The sequence below is a fragment of the Taeniopygia guttata genome, chromosome 3, assembly GCF_048771995.1.
Source record: "Taeniopygia guttata chromosome 3, bTaeGut7.mat, whole genome shotgun sequence".
NCBI lineage: Eukaryota > Metazoa > Chordata > Aves > Passeriformes > Estrildidae > Taeniopygia > Taeniopygia guttata.
Genome location: NC_133027.1, coordinates 34,181,061 through 34,204,178, shown reverse-complemented (window position 1 = coordinate 34,204,178; position 23,118 = coordinate 34,181,061). Strand labels below are relative to the sequence as shown.

Below are 23,118 nucleotides of genomic sequence, written 5' to 3'. Positions count from 1 at the left end.
TTTGACTGATGTATTTGTGTTAAGTTAACAGAAGACCAGATGCTTCTCACAACTGTAAATTTACTTCTGCCTCTGAACTTTGAAGAGCTAATGCATTTCAGTAACTCCTTTTGTAGTTTTTAATCAAAACAAAATTCTCATCTCATTCATCCTTCTGTAAAACCAAAGTGATGAGGAGCATCCTTGTGATAATGCAAACAGGAAAAACAGGTAGTTTATCAGAGAATTTTCTGTGCTGCTTCTGCAAATTTTCTCCAGTAGCTTTCTGGTATTATTCTTAGGTAGATTTCACTTGCCATTGCTGGTTTTCATACATGCTCAAGCACTGCATTTAAAGGTCTCTAAATGTTCATCTACAATCCCAAATAGCTGCATTGCAAGAGCATCAATGCAAGTTGTTTATATTTGCTGTGTAGTTAAACATCACTGTCCTTCTGGTGTGTAAGCACATTAGACATGTCCCTTGTATGCTGAGTAGTACTGAGGTAGCACTTCTCTACAGTGGATAAGACCTTGCAGAGTTATTATTGAACTGATATTAATAATCTTTCACATTTTTCAATGAACTTATGTTTAAACTGAAGGACTCCAGTAGCAATATCTGTCTTTGGAGAAGATCATCCTACCCTGTGATCATCCCCTTCAGCATTATAAAACTCTGGGTGGGCCAATAGACTAATCTGTTATTGCAGTATTGAATGTGCATAAATCCCGTGTTTGTATTACTGCTTACTGATACTCCTACAACTATTTTCATAGTGCCAAACCCCAGTGCTTTTGTAGGAAGTAGTGACATGTCCAGTCTGAGTTTAGATACATAGTTTTGGCAAAAAACATAAACGTTTGAATAGAAGTTTCGGTAGAAGAAAAGCTTTTTGAAGTGTGTTTTGTGCAATACTGCTACTGCTTTAGAATTACAGAGACATATGCTGGATCATAAAGTCTGCAACTAATTTATAAAATTACATTGTATGCATAGGGTTGGGGGTTTTGTATGCTTTTGTCTGTTTGCTCCATAACTTATAATACTTAAGAAAAAGCATGCAGGCATCATTGCATTGGGAATGCATCGTGCATTTGTGATGTTTGGAAAAGAAGATTTGGCAACCAGAAGAATACTTCATGCCTCAAGGGCTTGTATCTTGCATATCTTGTGTAAGCTTCAATGAGGATTATATTTTTATTATTTCTTGAAACAGAGCATTTGTACTGTCCCCACAAATAATCATTATCAGTGGAGGAGATAAATATAATTTGAGCAAGGTAATCTCTTTGGATGTGAAAATCCTGTGACTTGATGGCAAATTGTCTTGTGTCCTGAACTTCATAGTAATTCCATTACTATCCTTGTCGTGGAACACGTGTATAATGTAATTGCTGTATATAGGCACAAAGACAATATAGTATTAATGACTACTAGGAGTCCTGAGAAGACTGGGATGCTGGTCAGAGTAACAGGAAGGCTAGTGAAAATGCATCTGGCCTTTTAACAACAAACTGGGATTTGGCCTTCCTGTTACTTTAATGGGAGTTTATGAAACACATGCACATTACACAGGTGTTCATTAGCTGCAGGAGATGTTGCTCTTAGCTGCATGGCATTTTGATTTTATATTGCTGCTTACAGCTTTAAAGAAGACTAAGCAGTCCATTACAAAGCCCTGAAATTCAAAACAAAGCCACAGCTGGTAATGGGTGGTACCTGTTAGTCTTGCCTTGTAGTCTTCTTGGTTTTGGGGCAGGCTTCTCTCATTTCTGACCACAATAGAGTTTTGTACAGCAAACTTAGAATATGTGGGTTTCATTGTTTTGGTTTTTGGGGTGTGCTCTCATTATTCATTGTGCTTGAGGCTGAACACTCTTATTCTTGCACTTTAGTTTTATGTTTTATGGCTTATTAAAATGACAATGCTTTGCCATAAAATGTTGATGTCTCTTGTTCTTGATCTGAACGTATTTGTTCCTGACTAGTTAAAGCTTAAGGATAGACAAAGTACTTAACTCAAATTTTTAGATTTGTTATCAAAGATTTTAAAAAAAACTTGCTTTCTCTCTACTGATCTACTAAGAAATGAAAAAAAAAAAATTTAAACCAGATCAGCTGTTATGCTTTTTTTTTTTTCCTGGGTTTTGGGAGCCTTTGTGCATATAATATCCTGTGCATGTCATCCTTAGTTTACCAATACCATACATGGGAAGAAATCCTTTACTGTGAGGGTGGTGAGGCACTGGAACAGGATGCCCAGAGAAGCTGTGGATGCCCCATCCCTGAAGTGTTCAAGGCCAGGTTGGATGGGACTCTGAGCAACCTCTAGTGGGAGGTGTCCCTGTTCATGACAGGGTGATTTGAAGTGGATGATCTTTAATGTCCCTTCCAACCTAAGCCATTCTGTGATTCTCTGATACTCACAATTTTGTTTTCTTGCCAGTTATTACCACCATTGATTCTGTGACATTATGATAATAAAGAATTTTTTGCAAGATAAAGCAGCAGGGGCTTGACTGTTTCCTGAGAAACCAGTGCAAGTCTGATTTAAATGTTTCTAGAGTATACAGAGATGAGCATGAAGATGATTCTACAATTGGAAAATATGCCTGCAGGTGAATGAGATGAAGTGTTTCTTTGAGGAAAATTAAAAAAAAAAATCAACTAGTGACGGACCTGATAACTGTTCAAAACTACCCAAATGAGGAAAGAAAAAAATGATGTGTCTAGAAAAGAAAATTATAGTGAACTAGTTAAAGTTTAATCCTCAATTTTAATCCTAAATGTTAATCCTAATTTTTTTGGCTGTAGAGAGCAACTTTATGCTAGTTAACATTTTACAGCAAGCTGCTATATATTCTACCCGGCTTGCTGCCTCTGAAAAGTCATATCCTGTACTTAAATGGGAAATTCTTCTTAGAAAGATCTCTTGGCTTATACATGTGTCAATGGAAGCTTCATGGCCTTTGCTTGGTAGATGATACTAGATTCTTTCTGAGTTAGATACAGGTATCTTTGGCCCTGACAAACTCCTTAGAAACACCCGTAATGTCAGAAGACTGCAGGCATTGCCAAGTATGATAGGTGAGAAAGGAGTGTAAACCAGCCATTCTTTTTGTCCCAGTCATTTTGCTTTCCTGTATCAATCTGTCTGCACAATCCCTCCAAAGCAGACATGGACTTTTCTTTTGCCTGAAACATGGATGAGGCTATAGGGATATAATTTTAGTTAATGCAGTAACTTCAATCTGCTATTACAGGATTTCTCATTAAAGAAACTATAAACTGAGATTATTAGCAACAGGACAAGAGGAAATGGTCTGAAGCTGTGCAGGGGAGGTTCAGGTTGGACATCAGGATAAATTTCTTCACTGGACGGGGTGGTTAGACATTGGAATGGGCTGCCCCAGGAGGTGGTGGAGTGACCGTCCCTGGAGGTGTTCAAGAAATGACAGGACATGGAATTTAGGTGCTATGGTTGACATGGTGGTGTTCAGTCATAGGATGGACTAGATGATCCTGAAGGTCTTTTCCAACTTTAATGATTCTGTAATTCCACTAATTGAGGAATAGAGTGCTATTTGTGCGATGAATAATCAGTAGCAAAGCAGGTAAGTTAATTCAAGCAATGACAAACTAAAAGAAAAATTCATTTGGGGCCATATGAACAGCTCTATTAAAATAAAAGTAAGTGAATAGAAATTTTTTAATTCTACAGATTTTCCATCCAAAAATATATGGCCTCTCAACTTTCACTCTGCAATGTTGCTTCATTATCAGCCCATGTAGTCATGTACTATTTTAAAGGCTAATTTTATAGCTTTAGTTGTTGTTGTTCTGAAGTGTTAGTTAGTCAGAGACTGAACTTTTTTCTTGGAATTTCTACTAACTGCTAACAGTAAATCTACTTTTAAATTATTCTCATGTATTGCTCAGTTTAGTTTAAAAGCATAGGGTCTAATCAGATGGATGCTTATTCAAATTCACTTTCAACAGATCCAGTCTGCAGCAGTTGTGTAGCCAGAGTGAATCTTATATTCACTTTTAAATATTTACATGACTGAACCAGTATTTCTAATAATAATCTTGGAGAGAAGTTTATTGCATATTTATCTGTAGCCAGAAACAAAAGGGGGAGGGAGGGGATCACTAAAGCACTAAAATCACTGGAGGAAACTAATGTGAAAATTTCATAAACAAGGTGTGTGAAGTTATATTTCTCACCTTTCTTTTTTTATATGATACGTGTTTTCATTTTGTAGTTATTTCAGTTATAGTGGTAATGGAACTAACAAGATGTGGGAAATTCTTAGATAATTAAACCACTGGTTTATGGAACAGTACTTCAATTGGGTAATACTGCTTTGCCTTCCTTATATTGTGAAGTTAAAATTTTACTTGTTCAAGGAAATCTTTCTTAAACTTGAGGCTGGCTTTGAGAGTACTGTTGTTGAAATAAAGGTGATCTGCAGAGAGCTCTCACAGAACCACTTTTAAATGCTCACTGTCATTTCTGCAGTGTCTTTAGAAATGTAATCGGACAGATGGATGTGCTGGATTGGCACTATAAGTGTCTTTGCTGAGAATAGTATCAATAGCTATTAATAACTTTGAAAGTCTCTCCAGATAAATTAGTGAGTACCAGCCTTATAGCTCAGGAATACATATGTTGTTAAACTGAAGATTTTCTAAGTATTTATTTTGAACCAAACATGAACACAGGGAATTGCAGTAACCTTGGATTTTAGTGATGTAATATTTTCTCTAAAACTGATTTTAAAAGCAAAGATAATCACCACTGTACTGTTTCAGGATTTCTTGAGGTGAATGTCAAAGTGACTGTGCTATGCATTTGTTTGCTTATTTTTAAAGTTTGTATTTCTTGGGGAAAGAAGAAAATTGATCATAGGCTAAGTAAAATGCAGAAAATGGAACCATCTAAAATGTCTATCAGAAAGGAAATGCTGAACCATGTTTAACAGAAATGCTTGCATATTAAAACAGTTACAGTATGCGTCTCAAAAATTTCTTGTGATTTTTAATGCTAGAACACCACCACTGCAGCCTTACTTATTGAAATTCGTCTTCACTTTCCATCCATATTTAGGTATCGGTTAATTATGTCCTCTTTGGACATTGCCAGGCAGGATATTCAGTCCTTTTCACTGATCTTGCTCTTCTTCTTGCTTTGAATTAAGAAATTAACAAAAGGGGTTTATATGTGTATTTCTTGTTAATTTACCCACAAAAAGAATTACATCCTGCAAAGGTAGGTACCTCAGGGCAATTTAAATTATTTATATACATATAAATAATAGTATATATACTTAAATATAATACATACATATACATACACATATAAATATATAGATAAAAGTTCTTCTGGTGCTTTGCCTTTGCAAGGTGCAACTGTAGAATGTATATACACAAAATGGCAGGAAAGCCTTTTGTATATACATATTTCCTGCTATTTCCTTACATAACAGTTATTTTCTATCAAGAACATGTAGTAGATGCCTTAATCTAGGCTGGATTCATTTTTGCTATAAAGTGCAACCCTGAGTATTTGTTGTAAAACTTTTCCCAGCTTACCAGAAGAACACTGTACTACAGGCTGTGCCATTACAGCAGACATTTTATTTGTGATCGAATTAGAATCTGGGTCTTGGGATTTGAAAGACAAACGCATTAATCCCCTGAAAGATTCAGTCAATCTCTGTCAATTCTAATCAGGTAAAGGCATTGGTCTTTTTGCTTCACAGCAGTTGGAGGGATTTTTTTTAATTCAGGGAGCTAGCCTTTTTATTTCAAGCTTATTTCATCTTTGAGATAAAAATGTCCCTTTTCTGTGTGAAATACTGCAGGATTTAATGCACTCATATGTCCCCTTTAAGTTATCACAGTTCTCTGTAATTTGCAGAAATCAGCACCAGCTAGTAAGGAGGACAAAATTATGCTGGTTTTGCTAAAACAGAATGGGGGCCAGGAGGGAGGAAGGTGTTGGAGTAGCTTGGAAAATTTGCCACTTGAGCAGATGACTTAAGATAGTAAATTCATCTTTGAAAGAGAGCAAGGGTCTGCATTTTACAGAGTTTTCTGTGTAAAACATGAAAAAGCAGGCTTGCCAGGTAACTGAAATTGGTTTTGTATAACCTTCTGTGTAATAAGAATGGAGTTGACTTATGATGCAACAAGTTAATTTGCTTTATCCAGGAGAGATCCTGTGATGAAAAAATTCAGGGATTAATAGTATCATGTTTTCTGACACAAAAAGAAATCTGGAACAGGTCATGGTTTCCTGTTTTCAGCAGTGGGTGGTAATGTTCACCTCCTGGCTAAAATTCAAATCTTCCTCTTTCGCATTTCTTTGTATTGCCACTTTAGTGTGTAAGATTATCATGAAACAATGTGTTAGAAAATAGAAGACAGATTCTCTAATGTGTTTTTTTTTCTTTTTATCCTATTTGTATTCCTTATTGCAAGAAACCTAGGAAAGCAACTGTGTTGCTTGCCTCACTTGCTCTTAACTCTTTGTACATTACAGTGAAGGGAGATCTAGATTTGATTAAGCATGCCATTCATTGGCTATTCCCAGAGCTGTCTCTTAACTGAGAGACACCTTTTTTCTTGTTTCATGTTCCTTCTTGCCTATTACTTAGTACCAGGTAGAAGATGAGGTTCTCTTTTTTTTCCTTTTTATTTCTTGGTTGTGTTTTTTTTGTTTGTTTTGTTTTGTTTTGTTTTTTTCCCTGGTGTTACATTTTGGTTTTAAATTCAAATTGGTAGTCACTAAAGGCAAGAAGGAACTAAATTGTAAAGAGTGTAATAATTGCAATGCAGTAGTGATTTCAACTTTGGTAGGTGGTTTCAGGAGCTTGACGAAAAGTTAAGTGGTAGCTGTCTTCTCTCACTCTGTTCTGGTCCTCTTTTATTGCCTATGTTTCTACAGCTGATCTATCTGATTTTTTGACACTCCTCCCTGTGGTCATTGCCCTACCTTGCCCTTGGCTTCTTTTGGTGGCTGTGGCCACATGGCTGAATCCCATAATTCCAGCAGCATCAGTGTCCTTTCTTGAAGTTTCTGTGCATTAGGATGAATTTTCTTTTCTGGTGTTAACAGCCATAATGGAAGCAGTTAGGTTTCTCTTTCTGCTTTTCAATTTCTTTTTAGGCCTTCTAGCACTTGGAATGTGCAGCTCAATTATTATTAAATCATCTGGAAGTAAGAATATATGTGTTCTTCATTTTCTCTTTCCCTATATTACAGTATTTGTTGTTTATTAGAAATAGAGGGCATCATTAAATTTGTTCCTAAAATTAGGTTCTAATTTATGGCCTTAAGTACAACAAAGGAAACAAGAAAGAAGTGTAGGAGAAGTAATGACAGCAATGTTCTGTACTTTCCTCATTTTCTTGATAAGGGTTTTCTAACTTGCTGGTTCTATGCCTGGGATCAGGAATTAATGTGTAGTATAGGGATTTTTATGGTCTTTGACTTACACTTCTCTAAAAGAAACTTGTCCCCTAGGTGAATCTCTTGCCAGCTGCATTTGTGAGTTTGCTCACACTTGACTGAAGGCAGATGTTTCAGATGTCTGACCTTCCCAAGGAGCTCTGTGATGTGATATCCATGGGAACTGTAACTGGCCGAAGCGTTAGGAAAATAATCCAGTTAGTATCATAGAGCTGTGCAGTATCTGAAGTTCTGATAGTTATGAAGTAGTAACCTTTTATCTCTTGCTACAGCTTGATATTAGCCTTCAGGATGGGGGGGACATGTGACACACGGGACAACACAGGCACTAAGTATGGATATGTCTTTGCAATCTTGCTTCTCTCCTCTAGCAGAGCTGTCTTCTAATCCTAGATGTCATTGTTTCATCAGACTGACACTGCTTTTTTCATACTGATCTAGAACTTAATATAGCATATTCTCAGCTCTGAAATATGTGTAATGTAAGTGGATCCTATGAGTGACTGAAGGCAACTGTAAATAAAACCTTTGTTTCCCATATGGCAGCACAAATTGACTAGAACCATCCCTTTAGAACTCTTTTATTTGGTTGTTTTCTGGTAACACTGTTAGTATTCTGTCTGAAACATGAGACTGACCTACGTCAAGTAGCAAAGGTTATCAGCATACAACCTGTATAAAATTGATAGGAGACTTTCTAGTGCCTAATTTTAAATAAAAGCTACTGGTTTTATCAGTATTTTGCCTAATTCATGTATCTTTCATTTGCAGTGGTGATGAATATTTGGTTATACTGCCACTGCAGTCATTATTCATCATAAGCAAAATTTGTTTGGGGGATTAGTGTGTTGATTTGTGTTTGGGCTCATGTGATTCTGTTTGCTTTATTGTTTTGGGATGTAGAACTGGACAACAGAGCTTGAATGACATAATTAATCTCTCTGTGAGATAATGTGATACAGTACTTTTTTTTTTTTTTAACTATTTTCTTTAACCTTCCTGGAAAGAATGAGTGCATTATGTTTCTACTATCTGATGCAGCTATTCCAGGAGAAAATAATACTTAACAAATTCAATGCTTAAAGTGATGATGGAATATATTTTATTCAGACCTTGTTGACTCCTTCTGTTTGCTTCACTCCCCCAGACAAGCGTGTTGATGACTGGCCCTTGATGCAGTCTCCATTTCCAACCCTGACTATAAGCACTATTTATCTCCTCACGGTCTGGCTGGGCCCCAAATGGATGAAGACGAGAGAGCCCTTCCAGTTACGCTTCCTCTTGGTTGTTTACAACTTTGGAATGGTTCTGCTCAACTTCTTCATTTTCAAAGAGGTGTGTATGCCCTCTTGTAAGAGGGAATTCTTACTGAGGTTTGAGGATGTCAAAATGAAAATGATGTTGCATATTCTTGATGTCTATTGGGAATGAATGTTTTGCACAGACTTTTAAAGATGAGTTTGCCTTTGAGGAGAGTATTTCTACAAACAGGTAGTTTCTGAGAATAATTGCACTAAATGAGTCAATAGAGAGAATTTGTGTTTGAGGTATTTCAAGTTCTTCTTAAATTTATGTCTAAATACTGGAGAGACTAAAATCTGTAGATTTAACACCCGTAACTGATACTTTTTTTTCATCTTAATAATCCTAAAGGGTATCAGAACGTATCTTGTTAGAAATTGAGCTATTTACGCTTTCAATGTGATTATAATATTTAGAAATGCAGATGTCTGTTGTCTGTAGTAAGGAAAAGTATCTTGTCTGGAAGTTATCTTTAGGAATAAAAATGGAGTGAACTATACCTTTAAATTTAAATAAAAATAAAAGGATACAGACTTCTAATACTTGGTTGGCAATGTTCTGAGTGTGTCACTTGTAATAAATTTCAGAGTTGCTGCATTTTTCCGTTGTTGGATTTTCTGGACAGAGGGAATGAATGGTAACACTGCAGTGGATCAGCTGTGTAGCAGTAGCTAACTGGGATTACTTAACAGTTTGGTAATTATTATTCAAGGATAGCTGTACAGAAAATGGCTGATGCTAAGTTTATGCTGCTGTGATTGCTCATGGGGATCAGGAGTTGTCTTCCTGGAAGACCTCTGATCATAGCTTTTCAAAATCTAATTCCAGAAGTAAGCAAATTAACAGAGCAGTTAAAATTACAGTTTTGCAGAACTATCTGGTCTGTTCTGTACTTTTGCCAGGAAGAAATGGCATATCTGATGGCATATCTGCATTTTGACTCTTTCTCATAGCTCCTAGCTTAAAATCATTAATCATAAAATTATTTCAACCTCTCTTTAAGACATGGTTTAGTAAAATTTTAGCCATCACACCTTAGTCATCATTTTGTTTAAACTGTTTTCTTGGACTATTCAACAAAATAGTGTGACAGGTACAAAATAATTTAATGCTGACATGAAAGCATAGTTGAAGGAAGCGATTAAATCCAATCATCTTGGCAGGCTAAAACTGAAACTCCTGACATTAATTCTGCAGTGTTACTGCAATGCCTGTATTTTTCACATATTCTTTTAAACTTGTTTGTTTCATCCATAAGCTGAATTATAACAAACTTGCAGTCAAATAATATTCAGACCTATGTTCCTTATAGGATATGTGTTTGTAGCATTTCCAGGTCACTGAATTAACATAAAAATGAGTGGGACTGCAAATACGTATTTATTGTTGACATGCTGAAAGCTCATAACTTTATACACGGAGGTTCTAATTTCCTCCTCTCTCCTAGTGGCAGGTTGTTATTCAATGGATGTTGAGGCAATGGATACAGCACTTCCAGCAAGTGTCTTTTCTTGATTGTAGAGACTGATAGGAGGAAAGCGCTCAGGTTTCAGTTGTTCCCTGTAACAAGGCAATTTCTGCTTCCAAAGTTTACAGGACCACTGTGACACTATATTCATACAAGTTTAATGTAATTGTTTTGAGTAAAATGATACTTTTTGTACTTTGTGAGTGTTAGTAAAGTTTCCAGACATTGCTAAGAACAGAATTTTATTGTGAAATACTTTTAAAAGTTATATTTAAATAAACATCCTGATGGAAAGCTCTTTTATTCATCTGTGGTAGCTGATGTTAAATAGTAAGTCATAAAGCATAGTGCAAGACTCATATGCCGAATTCAAATTCACATACAAATTTGGAGCAAATTTTGCTTAGAACATGCAGAAGTCACAATGGAATGGACCCTATTTTGCCACAGAATCATGAATTTCTTATTCTACTTCAGGGCAGTCTGGTGAAGTCAATTTACTGCCTTTTACCAAGGGAACCTTGGTAGAATTGTCCAATAGGTCACAGTAGAGACAGGTTGGTTTCTGTAACAGTGCAAACTAAACTTTCCCTGCTCTTCTCTATTAGTACTGGATGTGCTTGTGCCCATGTGGGACCACACTGGAATTCCAGTTAGTTATGGTAGTTTGTAAATGGACTTAGATGATGCAAAAGTAATTCAGTTTCTTTTCTAGGATAATTTCTGTGGGCAGTTCTTTCATTTGCCTCCTTTAACACACATGCAGCAAACAAGTCCAGAGGTTCACAAGGTTTTGTATGTTGTAAATAAGATGGAAGTCAGGTTAGTGGTAAGAGTAGTCAGTGGTTGTCCATTTTTTGAAATCTTATTCTATCACCCCAGTTTATGTCTGCTCCACTGCTGTTTCTCTTTGATCCTTAATAAAGTGGGATTACTTGGCTTTAAACGTTCTTGGATCATAACATTTATGAATGTCAAGATTAGAAGTGTTACTTGAACTTTGTACTGCTCTAGAAAACTGTACTTCTTTGCAATGGGAACTTGTTCAAATGTCAATCTTATCTCCTCCTGTTGAGGTTTTTGCAATGTGCTTAGTTTGGAGAGCCCCTACAGAAGCATTTCAATTGCTTTAGGCCATTTTTGTTGGCACAAAATGGGGAACTTTTCTCCATCCTTTTTCCCTCACTGTGTTTAGTGGGTATTCAGCTTTGCTGTTCACAGTGAGGCAGGGGGGTGAGAGAAGTTGTGGATTTTGATTGTTATACTATGCTAAGAATTGTACATCCAAATTATCTAATCCCAGTCTCTTGAATCTATACTGGGGATAGCTTTTCTGTCAATTATAGTGAAAGAAATTAGGTATTTTCTGTTTCTGAAGCTAGAGCCATCAGAAAGAATATTTGTGTCCAAATAGCTTAAGGCCATACTAGAATTTGTTGTTCAAGACTCTAATTATCTAGGCAGATATATGCAGGGGTAGAACGAGTGCTTTCTTTTTAATTTATAAGAAAAAAAATAGTCCATAACAATAGGTTGTAAGTACTAAATATTGTCTTTCTTCAATAGTATTCTCAGGACCCATAAGAATATTTTAAGTATTTCTGTTACGGTAAGTTTGATGTAGCAAGAAATTTGCTGATAATTGCTATAAATGTGCTTTATGTATTATATTTCCCCTCATGTATGACTTTAATATTTCCAGTTGTTCTTGTCATCAAGAGCTCGAGGGTACAGCTATGTCTGCCAGACTGTGGATTATTCAGATAATGTTTATGAAGTTAGGGTGAGTATTTCTTTTTTGTATTTGTATATGAATGTGTGTAATATGTAGCACTACATGATGGCTTAAGCCTTTTCTGAAAACAGTGTTTCCACAGCTGCTGTCAGCAATGACTGTATCCCGTTACATCCTCACAGGCCACTGCAGGTTTGACTACATCATACGTAGCAGGTTTAATCAAAATGCATCAGCTTATTTGTGCTAACTTGCATCTGACTGCAACAAGTAAAGGGAGTCTTAAAGATACCATCCTTGGCTTCATCCACAGTTGTACAATGCAGGGTAAACTTTGTGTACATCCTTTGCTTCCTGGATCTGCTGAAGCTTGGGATACCAGGGTAACCGCAGTAAAGGTGGTGTGTTCTAGCTAGATCAAAGCAAGAGAGATTTGTCATCTTATCTTGTGGTTGCACTTCACCCATACTGGTGTGGCAACTCTTTGTCTCCTTTACCCATGTTTGGCTTTATGAGGTCTTGCTGGCATTTGGCAAATGCATTATCAGTGCATTTCATTGTATAATCTTAGATTTCGAATATCTGGGTTTTGGAAAACATCCAAACTAAAAGCAAAGTGCAGTTCCTTATTAATTTTCATAATGCTGTTGCTTAGCTCACATAGGAAACCTTATCTTCCAGCAGAGCTGACACTAGAGAATCTCTCAGCCGTTCTTGCAAGTTTCATGTGCAGATTAGGACATGTTCCTGAAAATGCAGTGAAAATATGAGTTATGTTTATGGTAGTTTGAAAGATGTTTTTCTGTGAGGTGGCTGTTCATGGACAGGTTAGTCAAAAGCTTGTGCACGTGGCAGGGGTGGTAGTGAGAACAAAAGGTTTGAGTCTTACACCTTATTTATAATGGCTGATATTGCAGAACAGCTCTGTGTGTAGATTTTTATTTGCATTTTGGTAGCTGCCAATCTTTCACCTTTGCCAATACAGTGCTCTCACCATGTCAGTCTCCAGAATGATTCTGTTAAAAATTTTGTTAAAAACCCCCAAAATCTAGCAGAATATAGCAAGTGCTTGACAGGTTTGGGTTTTTTAATAGATAAGCAAAATAGAATACTCTTGTACTTAGCTGAGTGTCATTGAAGACTGGTGTGGTATATATGGGAAGAATTTTTATATTAGCTAAATACAAGCAGTACTCTGTTTCATAGCCTCCCTTGTAGGTCCCTTTTCACTGCCTCCCTTGTTTGTGGGAGGCAGTGGAGAGGTCAGACCTGCTCAAAATAATTATCATCCATTTTGTTTGTTGTGACAAGCACAGCATTCTTATACAATGAAATAAAGGCAAAATGACCTGAAGAACGTATTTATATCTGGACTATATAATATGTCCAGATAGGAAGGATTGCTCTAGCAATATATATTATTTTGCCTTCCTGACTTTTTTCTTATTTTTTAAAATTTTATAAAATTATTTCCCAGATTTGCATAAAACTTATCCCTGAATTTTAAGTTGTAACATGTTCAGTTTGCAACTGAGGGAGTTAGGAACAAGGGAAAATGGAGTCCTCTCAAGTTACTGCAGCGAGTGTATAGTATGTTATCAGTCAAGATTCTTATCTTGATGCTTTTCTGGTAATTCATTTTGAATGAATTTTCAGTTTAGGTAAATAAGTTACAAATAGAAAATTATACTTTCATAAGTGTGCTTTGTCAAAGTGAGGACTCTTGGATACATGTCTGTCCCGCTTTACAGTATATCATGCTCTGGATTTAGAAGGTATGCTGTTTTTTGACACTGTCAGACCAGAAAAAAAAAAACAACAAAAATACAATCCAGACCTCCTCAAGATTTCATTCACTATCGTCTTTCATAATACAAACCTGCGAAAGCAATTTTAAAATGTGTTTGCAGTTTTGAGTATGGAATCAATAAGCATTTTAGCACATCTTTCATGTCGTTTTAATAGATCTAGATGCTAAATGGCTAGCATTTATTTGCACCAGGTTAGCTCTGCAGAGAAAAGCTGCACTGCAACAGTAGGATCAATTACAAATGCAATGACCATAGTTGCAAGGGAATGAGTGAATAAATCCTGTGTTGCTCCAATAAAGAAAACTGGGACTAGCTCACATGGAAACAGCACTGAGCCCAGAAAGCATTATGGAACATGCTCTGAAAAGCAGAGCTTCATATATGATATTAATTTGGGGCTTTGAAATTTGGTACAAATGTTGAGAAATGTGAAACTAATTGTATATAGTGGTCTAAATGGCAACATAGGAGCCTTGGTAGGGACCCTGTTTCTGGCTTTTTGGGAATGTGCTGCTGTAATATTGCCATCACATTGAGTGGCCTCCTTTGTGTAAAGCTCTTGATCAAAATAAGGGGTCAAAAAAAATCCTTTGTCCTTCAAGAGACTACAGAGAGCTCCCAGAAAAAGTCCCCCTCCCCGCCCCAAAAAAAAAAAAAACAACCAAGTTTGCCTATCCTGGATACCAGAGAATGTCCTTTTCTGCCTCTCCAACCCACATTATGTATCAACACAGTAAGCCAGTGATTTTAAGGGAGAAGGAGCAAGGTAAGGGCATGTGGTGGCACTTCCCCTGTACGGTTTAGCAACACGGCAACCTGTGGCTCAGAGACCTTTTAAGTCAGACAAAGCCTCTTTGGTTTTTTCCCATTTCTCTGTATTTCTCTGTATATTTTCTTTTACTTTATTGGTCTTCTGGCTTTTACTGATGGTTAATTGTGTAGGTAGTTTACACAAACTGTGAAGAAGCTGGTCCTCCTGCTTACTGTTTTGAACCTACCTACACATGTTAATCTCATTCAGGCTCCCCTGGCTGTTCTACAAGAAACAATGGACAACTGGAGCAGGCAGGGATGAAAAGTAAATTCCCCAGCTGCCAAAACATTTGCTGAAATAAACTCCTTTGTGAAGGACTTACCTGATGAATGTAGTAGGTAGCCACTGTACTGACTGCTGGCAGGAAGTTGAGTGGGTTGGTTATAAAAAAATAAAATGTTCATAGTATTCAAGAAAGAAAAGGGGGAACAAACCTCTTAAAAAGTATTTAGAGAGATCTACAGATGTATCTTGCAAAAACTTTTTTGGTTATAGCTTAAGAATCAAAATAATAAATGCAAATGATTGAGATGTTAAATCTATGCTTTGTAATACTCCTTTGGGAGCTTCAGTATTTGAAGTGAACAATTTTGTTACACTAACTTAATGTATGCTGGTGTCTGCCAGTAGTCATATCCCTGCTCTGCTTATGTTTGTGAGTTGTTGTGTACCAGGCCAAAGTTCATCTATTTTATTAGCATTTCTGAAGAATTGGGAATATGGGGCTGTGTGAATTAGTTGGTTTTTTAAGTGTGCTGATTGTAATCATGAAGCCAAGCAATGGTTGTTTTCTGTATTGTAATTGTAATCTACATTGTTAGTATTTATGTCTAGAGCTTGAGTGGTTTCCTCTTATAAAAAAAACATCATATACTTCAAATGTTAGTAAACTTGACTTCACAAGTTCTGTAAACAAAATTCTATAACTGAAAATTCACTATAAAAGCTATTTTAATTTTTCACATTGCTGTGACCTTCCAATAAGTACGTGTCTCTTCATGCCCCTTAGTGGATCAGTGTCTCCAACCAAAAATGAGGAGAAATGGTGCAGAAACAGAGTCCTGTAATAAAACAGCCCAACAGTCAAAAACCCTGCAGCAGGCAGAGGACATGGGATTGGACCTCTTGTTGACCCCCTTAATCCTAGGCTGTAATGTAATCTTTCTGTGCCATCTGGTGTTTTAACAGACTTAGATTGGTATATATGAAAAATACCAGAAAATATATAGTTGTGACTACTATTGTTCATTACAAGGATGTGCCTTTTTAATGCATGTTTTCTTTTCTTTTCAACTAAATCTTTCTTGCATGCAGTGTCCAAAGGCTAAAGGTTAGGTCACGATTTTTGATGCTTTGCAAAAGAAATTTAATAGTAGCCATCTGCTTCTGACACAGCTAACATATCAGTGTTTTGTTCTCCTCTGTTTCTACCCTTTTTCACTGATTTTATGCATGGCCTCAGGCAAATGACTTGACATTTGTTTCATTTTTTTCTATAAGCTAATGATAAAAACATCTGTAGAAGTCACTGGAAGTACTGAAATAGATCATCAGTACACAAAACCTATCAGGTTTGAGAGTAAATGGTAGAAAATTTGATGGTAGTAAGAGCAAAGAAGCTGACAGGCAAAAAAAATCTACAGGAACACAAAATCAGCAGGTACAATCCTTCAAAGGATCCTGTTGTTTTTCTTAAGTGATGGGGAAGCATTTTGATCAAAATTCAGATTATTTTTACCCATGAAGTGTAATTGCTTTCTCAGCTAGGTGCAATTCAAAAGAAGAGCAATGAGATGTGTTATGTGACTTGTCCAAGAACATATACTGAACTTGTGGCACTTGGGGTATGAGACAGAAGTATTTTTGTAGGATTTTTATATTTTGCTCTGTGTCACAGTAAATTAGCTATTTGCTTGTTGGCTTTTGGACTTGATGTTCCCATATTTTATTAAGAAAAATGTCAATTTACTTTATGAAAGATTTTATGGCAGTTTGCTTGTAACTGACCTCCTGGTTCTCTAAAAGTGTCTTTGAAGGGAGGACCTCCAAAGAGCTAAAGTTTTGCAGTGCTGGATTGTCATTTTATGGATATACAGTCCAAAGTGTTTATTGTTAACTTATGAAATGCAAAGATGCTTATCTTAATTTATGTAAGAGATGCAACTTTAGCAAAGACCTGTAAGAGATGCTGGACTGTTATGCTAACCCACTGGGTGTGAGACAAACCTTGATGTAGGTGTTATTGAATACCCGACTACTGTCCCAGAGGCAGTACCAGATATTGAGCAACATATACATATATACATGTGATTCTTGCAGCTTGCCTCTGTGTCTGGGAACTCCAAGATCTGTGGGAGTCACTTTTCTGTCATTAAGCCTCTCTCCAGCTTTAGATATTAATATCTCTTCATATAAAAATGAAAAATTCTGCCTCCCCAAGATGTGAAGTGGGCTAAATCACATCCAGAGACTGAGAAGGGTGTTCATTAATGGTCACGTAGAAGGCTGCAGTTTGGCATCAGTAAGATGTGCTGTCCCTCTGGGAAGCTGCAGAGCCTGCAATGCAGATATGCAGCACTCTTCTCCTATGCTGCATTTTTGCTTCTGCTGTAATTTTTCCTAAACTGTTCACCAGACCAACTATGGCTATGACAAACGTAGTCTGTGGAGAGATGTTGTCTTTTCCCATTGGTTTGGAAAGGTGGAGGGAAAACACCATGCGGGGCTATAGTATTGCTCTCTACTGCTCTTTACAATTGCCCTTTATCTCACCTAAAAATATCTGTGTAGTTGGGAAGGGAAGCTACTCTTTGTTAACTCTTTTTTCTTCTGTCTTCCCTGTGGACTTGAGGGTGTGGTGGGGTTATTTCACACCATATTAACTTAAGAAAATCTGGTTTACCATCAACTGAGTCCTGAAGGACAAGGCCAACTTCTTACAAATAGTGTGTTGTGACATTGCCTGCTCTCCTTGCTGGTGGTACCAATTCCAACTCTTTTTTTTTTTTTTTTTCCACTCTCTGTGTGAGTCACCATCTGGTCTCACCCTTGCATAACAAGCTAGATGACTTACAATGCCAAAACTAAACTTGTTGCTATGTTTTGGGATCTGGGAGGGAGTCCCTGCCACCACCATACTCCCATATCATCGCATTAGCATATTGCTACACAGAGCTTCTGGGCTTTACTTGCTTTGACAATATCCTAATTTCAGCAGGAAGCCCTGTTTATGTTGCATCCTGGGCAAGATGCACTGTGATGGGTGGATGAGAAAAAGAATTTTGGGTGTGTAGCACTTCCCTGTTGGGTAGATGGATTATATCTGTTCAGTTTGTATGGCTCCTGTGGTCTCTTTTTTTCTACTCCCTGAATAGCAGAGAGCCTCTGGGGGAATGCTGCTTTACAGAGGGAGTTCCTGAGAGGGCCAGAAGAAGCTGAGGGAATATTGCTGTAAGGAATGTGAAATCTGTGCTGCATCTAACTTTTTTTGATATCTTTCCACCCATGTGCCTGTGGTACTGAAAGTTTCACCTTTGCAACTTCATTTTGTCGTAATGTTTCTGCCTCATTGTTCTGACCACATCAAAGTGCTATCTCATTAGAGGGGGAAGTCCTGTGGCAGACTTCTTCTGCAAAGCTTCGGAGAGAATGAGGACACAAACTTCCAGTGTTTAACTGGTAAACTGTTCAGATATGGCAAAGCTTTTAACTATATCAGCTCTTTTTTTACAGATGTGATTTGTGAGCAACAGGCTCAGAATAATCTTCTTCCACGTCCAGAATAGATGAAAGGAGTATTGTTTTGTAGTTCCCATACCATCAGATGTTTGACTCCACCTCAACATTTAATCAAGATTTAGGGAAGGAAGAGATATCCTTCTCTTACAATAGATAGATGGTGCGAACTTCATTCCGTTCAGCTTGGAGTCACTTAAACTTACATATTCTCTGTTTTTCATTGCAGATAGCTGCTGCTTTATGGTGGTATTATGTCTCTAAAGGAATTGAATATTTGGATACAGTATTCTTCATTCTGAGGAAAAAATTTAACCAAATTAGTTTTCTTCATGTCTATCACCATTTCACCATGTTCACCTTGTGGTGGATTGGTATTAAGTGGGTTGCAGGTGGACAAGGTGAGTTCCCTTCCTCTTACATGTTTTTGACTGGGCAGAAGGGAGAATTATTATTGTTTGGGAGCAATAGAAGAAAATCTTATAGACTTGACTTAATAATATACAAAACTGTTTATTAATGCATACAGTCTCCTTCTGTGGGAAACATGGGGGAGGAAAAGATAGCAGGGCAGTAATCTAATGAATTGCAAAACTTCTTTTCTTTTCCTCATGGGCATCAATTGCAAGCCTGAAGTTCTGCCTTTGAAAGTATCTGTATCAGTGTGAAACAGAAAGATGTATGCGCCTTGCTTAACTTTAATTTTTGCAGATACATAAAGCTGTAACATCTAATTGTGGGCCACATTCTGTGTGCAAATTTAATGAAGTCAATGGAGATGTTATTTTGGCATTGTATATGAGTTCGAGGTTTGCTTTTATTTTTATAAAGAGGCATGTATAAAACTCTGAAACCTTCCCTTGGAGGTGAGCCAATAAATCTGTCAATTCACTTTTAAAACCTATTCATAAAGACAAAAGTCTAAATTCATTATCAGCCTTTTTTCCTCTTTCTTCTTTGCTAAAGCCTCCATCAAATAATTTTATTGTTGTTTATTGCACTTGCCACACCCTTCATTGCCTACATTGTACTCTCGTTCCTGTTGTTTAGCCTTGTCTCTCAAATTGACAGCTCTGCAGAGCTGCAGGTACAGGGAAAATGCCCTGTTTCCTTTGATGTGTGATTTGGGCTTGCAACTGGGCTGAAAGTACCATATAGTAAACACAAAATACCATATTATGGACACCAAACTAATATTTTGGGTTTGGTGTTTTATTTTTTTGAACCACACTAATACTTACTGCATGGGTGGTTTATGCTCCCATTTACTATAGATATTTTGTACTGAGTGGCCACTTACATAGCAAGGAAGAAATATGTAAATTTAGTGTCTCTAACTAACTTTTAATTTCTCTCATGTAATATGCAGGAAGCAGGTGCTCAACCAGATGTTTCATGGTCTTTATTTGCAACTGCACCTATAAAATAAGATTATTGGAGACTGGATGGTTGCTTGTAGTCTTGCATAGAAATTCATGCAGTTTTTAATACAACAGTTACAATTATTTCCAAATTTCTTTCAAGTTTTCTGTTCTAGCACTGCCTCTTAGTTCCTAGAGCCTGCAAAAGGAAAAGCAGCAGTTGCTTTTCTGCATTTATGTAGCTGCATAAATGTGGATAGATCTGTGTTCTGTTTTCTAGTTGATAACACACTGCTTACATAGACAGGTCTGTTAAAAACTAGACCCTGTTACAACAACTGGGCCCAGACCACAGGGGCATCTGAGCTGTTTGATGTCAGCAGCTGTTGCCTGTATTGCCCTAATGTTATACATTTGAGCATTTTTGAGCATCTCTGTCAATGTAAGAATACCTTAACAAGATATAACATGTTTCTGTTAAATGGCTGCTAGTCTTACAAAGCAAAGAGATGTTAATGCAAATGAAACTGTCAACATGGATCTAATGTGGATCATTCTGGAAAATGTTATACTATACACTGACATATTTAAGAATACTGGATATTTTAAATATTAAATAAAGAAACTAAAAATTAATAATTTAGACAAACTCACCTGGCAATGCCTTAAAGTTCTTATAAAGAACGAGTCAATTTTTGCTTTGTACAGGCTTTTTTTGGCCTATTTAATCAGACTTCCATGTGAGTTTCTTGACTTCTTACTGAGAAGTGAACCTTTTGCATTTACATACAGTTTAAAAGAATAAGTTCAGAGCCTGGTACTTTATAATTTACATTGTCAAATAAATCTTTTAATAATCCTTTAGAAAAATCGTTGCAGTTACACCAGAGCAACTAATGTGGAATAAATGTCATTTGTGTTTGTTGAACAAAAATATTACAAAAAGCTTTGGCATAAGTGGTTACACTGAAGATGTGACATAGTACTTGCATTAACATCTGTTTGTGTCAGCACATGTTGACAGCCAGGTCTGTATTATACTATTCAGTATTTTGGAGATGGAATCCTGACATGTCCTGTGCGTTGTAATTTTTACCATTAAAAATAATTATACGAGTAATACTAGAAAAGTATCCTCTCTTCCAAAATTACATAATGGTCTTCCCTTCTGTTCCTGGACAGCTTTTTTCGGAGCTCAAATGAATGCATTTATTCATGTCATTATGTACATGTATTATGGATTAGCAGCTTGCGGCCCTAAATTTCAGAAATACCTGTGGTGGAAACGATATTTGACTATATTGCAATTGGTAAGTAACTATCTTCCTTTTGGGATAAAAGGTGTTGCCTCTGCATGGATTTGCATTTGCAGAGCTTTGAATCAGATGCTGCTCCTCCCAAAATTTCTTCTCTGCCTGACATCCTTCAATTAGAATACTTTCTGGAGATGGAAGCATTTATTCAACTTTGGAAAAAAAAAATATGCGGCATATGTAATAGCTGTGTGAGTTAAAGTCTAATGCTTCCTTGCTAGTTGTTTCAACTGAATAACAAAAACATATTCAAAATGTAGAGAAAATCCAGATCACTTATTATCCTCTCATTTTCCTGTTTCTGAAAACTGATGATACTACAACAAATGTGATGCTCCTGGTCAAGCACAGATGTGCCTGCATGAATGTGACAGCCAAATACAGCTTCCTTACCACCTCCCGATTCAGCTGTTTTCATTACTTAATGAATTGGTATAAATTGATGTGCTCAGACCTACAGAATATATCCAGACATTTTTGATTCTATGTTTTCTGTCTTTCAGGTGCAGTTCCATGTGACTATTGGCCACACAGCCATGTCTATTTATATTGATTGTCCTTTCCCTAAATGGATGCACTGGGGTGTCATTTTCTATGCTGTCACCTTCATTTTCCTGTTTGGTAACTTCTACTATCGGACATATAAGCTGCCCAAGGAACCTGTAAAGAATGGCAAAATAGCAAATGGTGCTGTTGCAAATGGAGTAAGCAAACCAGAAAATAATGCGGTGGTGGAAAATGGAAAAAAGCAGAAAAAAGGAAAAGCAAAAGGAGAGTAACTTGATCCAGGCCTTAACAATTGTTGGCAGTGAGGAACCTCCAGTTTGGTTTATAAAAGGAAGAAAAAAACACTATCTGTACCAATTAACCTTAGGTTACTGAAGAGCTAGAACACAGATGTTTTCATTATTTATGAAGATTGTTTTAAGAACAACACTAAAGTTGAATTTCTATTGTAATTATGTAATTATCATGCATATGGTCTCTGTGTAAACTTGTAGACTGCTGGTGTTGGTGAATGTAAGGAAGAATTACAATTGATTCCATGTTTAGCAGTCCAAAAGTTAATAGTACAATTGATACAGTTTTGTTGGCACCCACATTTTTTGGGGGGCGGGGGGAGGGGAAGGAAGTAGCATTTGAATATTTGTGCTTTCTTTCCAGAATACTATTAAATTTCAAATTATGACGTATTATCTAATCAGAATCTGCAACTTTTCTTGTCCTCCTTGGAGAGTACCTTCAGAAAAAATATGTGCTGTCAGAACAGTGTTTGATTTTTCAGACATTACTTGATTTAATTGAGTATCTGTTACAGTTTGGTTTTTGTTTTATTATTTTTTTCTTGTGTGGAAATATACCTACCTCTTCATCTGCTGAAAAGGATATTGAGCATTAAATAACTGGTTTCTGAAATACAGAGTCCTCTAATCTAAATATCTGTTAATATTAATTCAGGAGAACATGTGTTTCCCTGTGGAAGTAAAAGGGATTTTTGGTGGTATCCTTTGATCAAGTCATCATTTTAATGTAAACTGAAAATTTTGAGTGCTACTTTTAGTAGAGCCAAATATTTTAAGAATGTAAATACGAGCAAATATATTGGTTGAAGCAAGAAGTAAAAATAGGCCTGCTGCTTGTTGTCCGTGACCTGCGTTAAATGTGTGGCACTGACTGATACTCAGAATGGTAAGATAATGTTATGGTGGGGAGAAAACAGCATGTGATTCCATTTAGAAATGTTGTGTGCATGGGTAGTCATGCTAACTACAAAACCAACCATCACTTTATTGGGAGAGAGAATTCAGTTTAAAAGTGCTAAATACATAAATACATTGCAAACATAAAACCTTGAAAATGTTGCTATTGCTTGATACCTGTCAAAACTCTATTTCTTAGACTCTTGCAGACGAAGTATTGCCTGATAGACAGGTCACCATTATAAGTCAAAACTGCTAAAATAAGTAGAAACTTTTAGATGGATTTTCATTTACATGTTACATAAAGGACTTTTTACCATTCCTTTTGTGAAGAAAATAGGGAAAGATTTATACTTCTTCTGAATAATGTGATTACTGAGAGGTACATTTTGAGCTGCTTAGCATGCAATGAGTAGAAG

At 36.6% G+C, this 23,118-nt stretch overlaps 1 protein-coding gene across 1 annotated transcript in view; it reads left to right on the top strand.

The window, feature by feature from the left end:
- Positions 1–22,649, top strand: part of ELOVL4 (ELOVL fatty acid elongase 4) — a 32,783-nt gene extending 10,134 nt beyond the window's left edge. Inside the window, exons 2-6 of the mRNA XM_002188699.7 lie at positions 8,608–8,795; positions 11,933–12,013; positions 18,555–18,726; positions 20,869–20,996; positions 21,503–22,649. Of these exons, the coding sequence (XP_002188735.1) occupies positions 8,608–8,795; positions 11,933–12,013; positions 18,555–18,726; positions 20,869–20,996; positions 21,503–21,778 (845 nt within the window). The 3' untranslated portion in view covers positions 21,779–22,649. The remainder of the gene's footprint in view (positions 1–8,607; positions 8,796–11,932; positions 12,014–18,554; positions 18,727–20,868; positions 20,997–21,502) is intronic.
- Positions 22,650–23,118: the final 469 nt, after the last annotated feature.